Raw genomic sequence first — 790 nt, forward strand, 5'->3', positions numbered from 1 at the left:
GCCCCCCATCCTCATGCCCCCCCCCCCCCCCCCGTGTCCCCGCATCCCTCGATCTTCCCACACCTCCGTGTCCCTCCGGACCCCCTCAGTCCTTTCTGCCCCCCCCGCCATTAACCCCATTAACCCATTACTGCCCGTGTTCTCCTGCCACCCCCTCATCCTCCCTCATCCCCCTGTGCCACGCACCCTCTCCGGGGGTTCCGGTACCGGCGGAGCTGCGGCACTGCGGTTCCCCCCCCGGCTCCCCCCGCCTCCCCCGCCCGGCGCACGGCGCGTCACGGCGGGGCCGAACGGCGGCGGTGGCATCTCCGCTCCTCTCCGCTCCGCTCCGCTCCGTTCCGTTCCGTTCCGTCCCCGCCATGGCGGCCCCGCGCCCCCCCGCGCTGCTCGCTCTCGGCCTCGCGCTCACCGCCGCCACCGTCACCGCAGCCGCCGGGGGAGATCCGTTCTCGGCGCAGCTCGGGGACACCGGCCCCTGTCAGCGGCAGTGCGGCCGCAGCGTGCAGCCCCGGGCGGCGGTGAGTGGGCGGGGGGGGGGAGGGGGAGGTTGAGGGGATGGCGGGGGGAAGGACCCGGAGCAGCGGGGGGGTACCGGGAGAACCGGGGAGGGGTACCGGAGGTGTTCAGAGCACCGTGAGGGAGCACTGAGGGCATCGGGGGGAAGCGGGGGGGAGCATCCGTGGCACCGGGGGATGCACCGGGAACCGGGAGCGCCGCGGGGGGGTACCGGCAGCACCGGGCAACGCTGCCCGCAAGCAGTCTGGGCCTGCAGCTACGGGGGGGGGGGGGG

At 75.4% G+C, this 790-nt stretch overlaps 1 protein-coding gene across 1 annotated transcript in view; it reads left to right on the top strand.

Moving 5' to 3' along the window:
* Positions 1-359: 359 nt before the first annotated feature.
* The window catches only part of TMEM59L (transmembrane protein 59 like), a 3,883-nt gene continuing 3,452 nt past the window's right edge, over positions 360-790 (top strand). The window contains 1 exon segment of the mRNA XM_042811263.1: positions 360-518. Coding sequence (XP_042667197.1) covers positions 360-518 — 159 coding nt within the window.

The sequence above is a fragment of the Centrocercus urophasianus genome, unplaced genomic scaffold, assembly GCF_019232065.1.
Source record: "Centrocercus urophasianus isolate 14NV4802_14NV808 unplaced genomic scaffold, USGS_Curo_1.0 seq_1243, whole genome shotgun sequence".
In the NCBI taxonomy this organism is placed as follows: domain Eukaryota; kingdom Metazoa; phylum Chordata; class Aves; order Galliformes; family Phasianidae; genus Centrocercus; species Centrocercus urophasianus.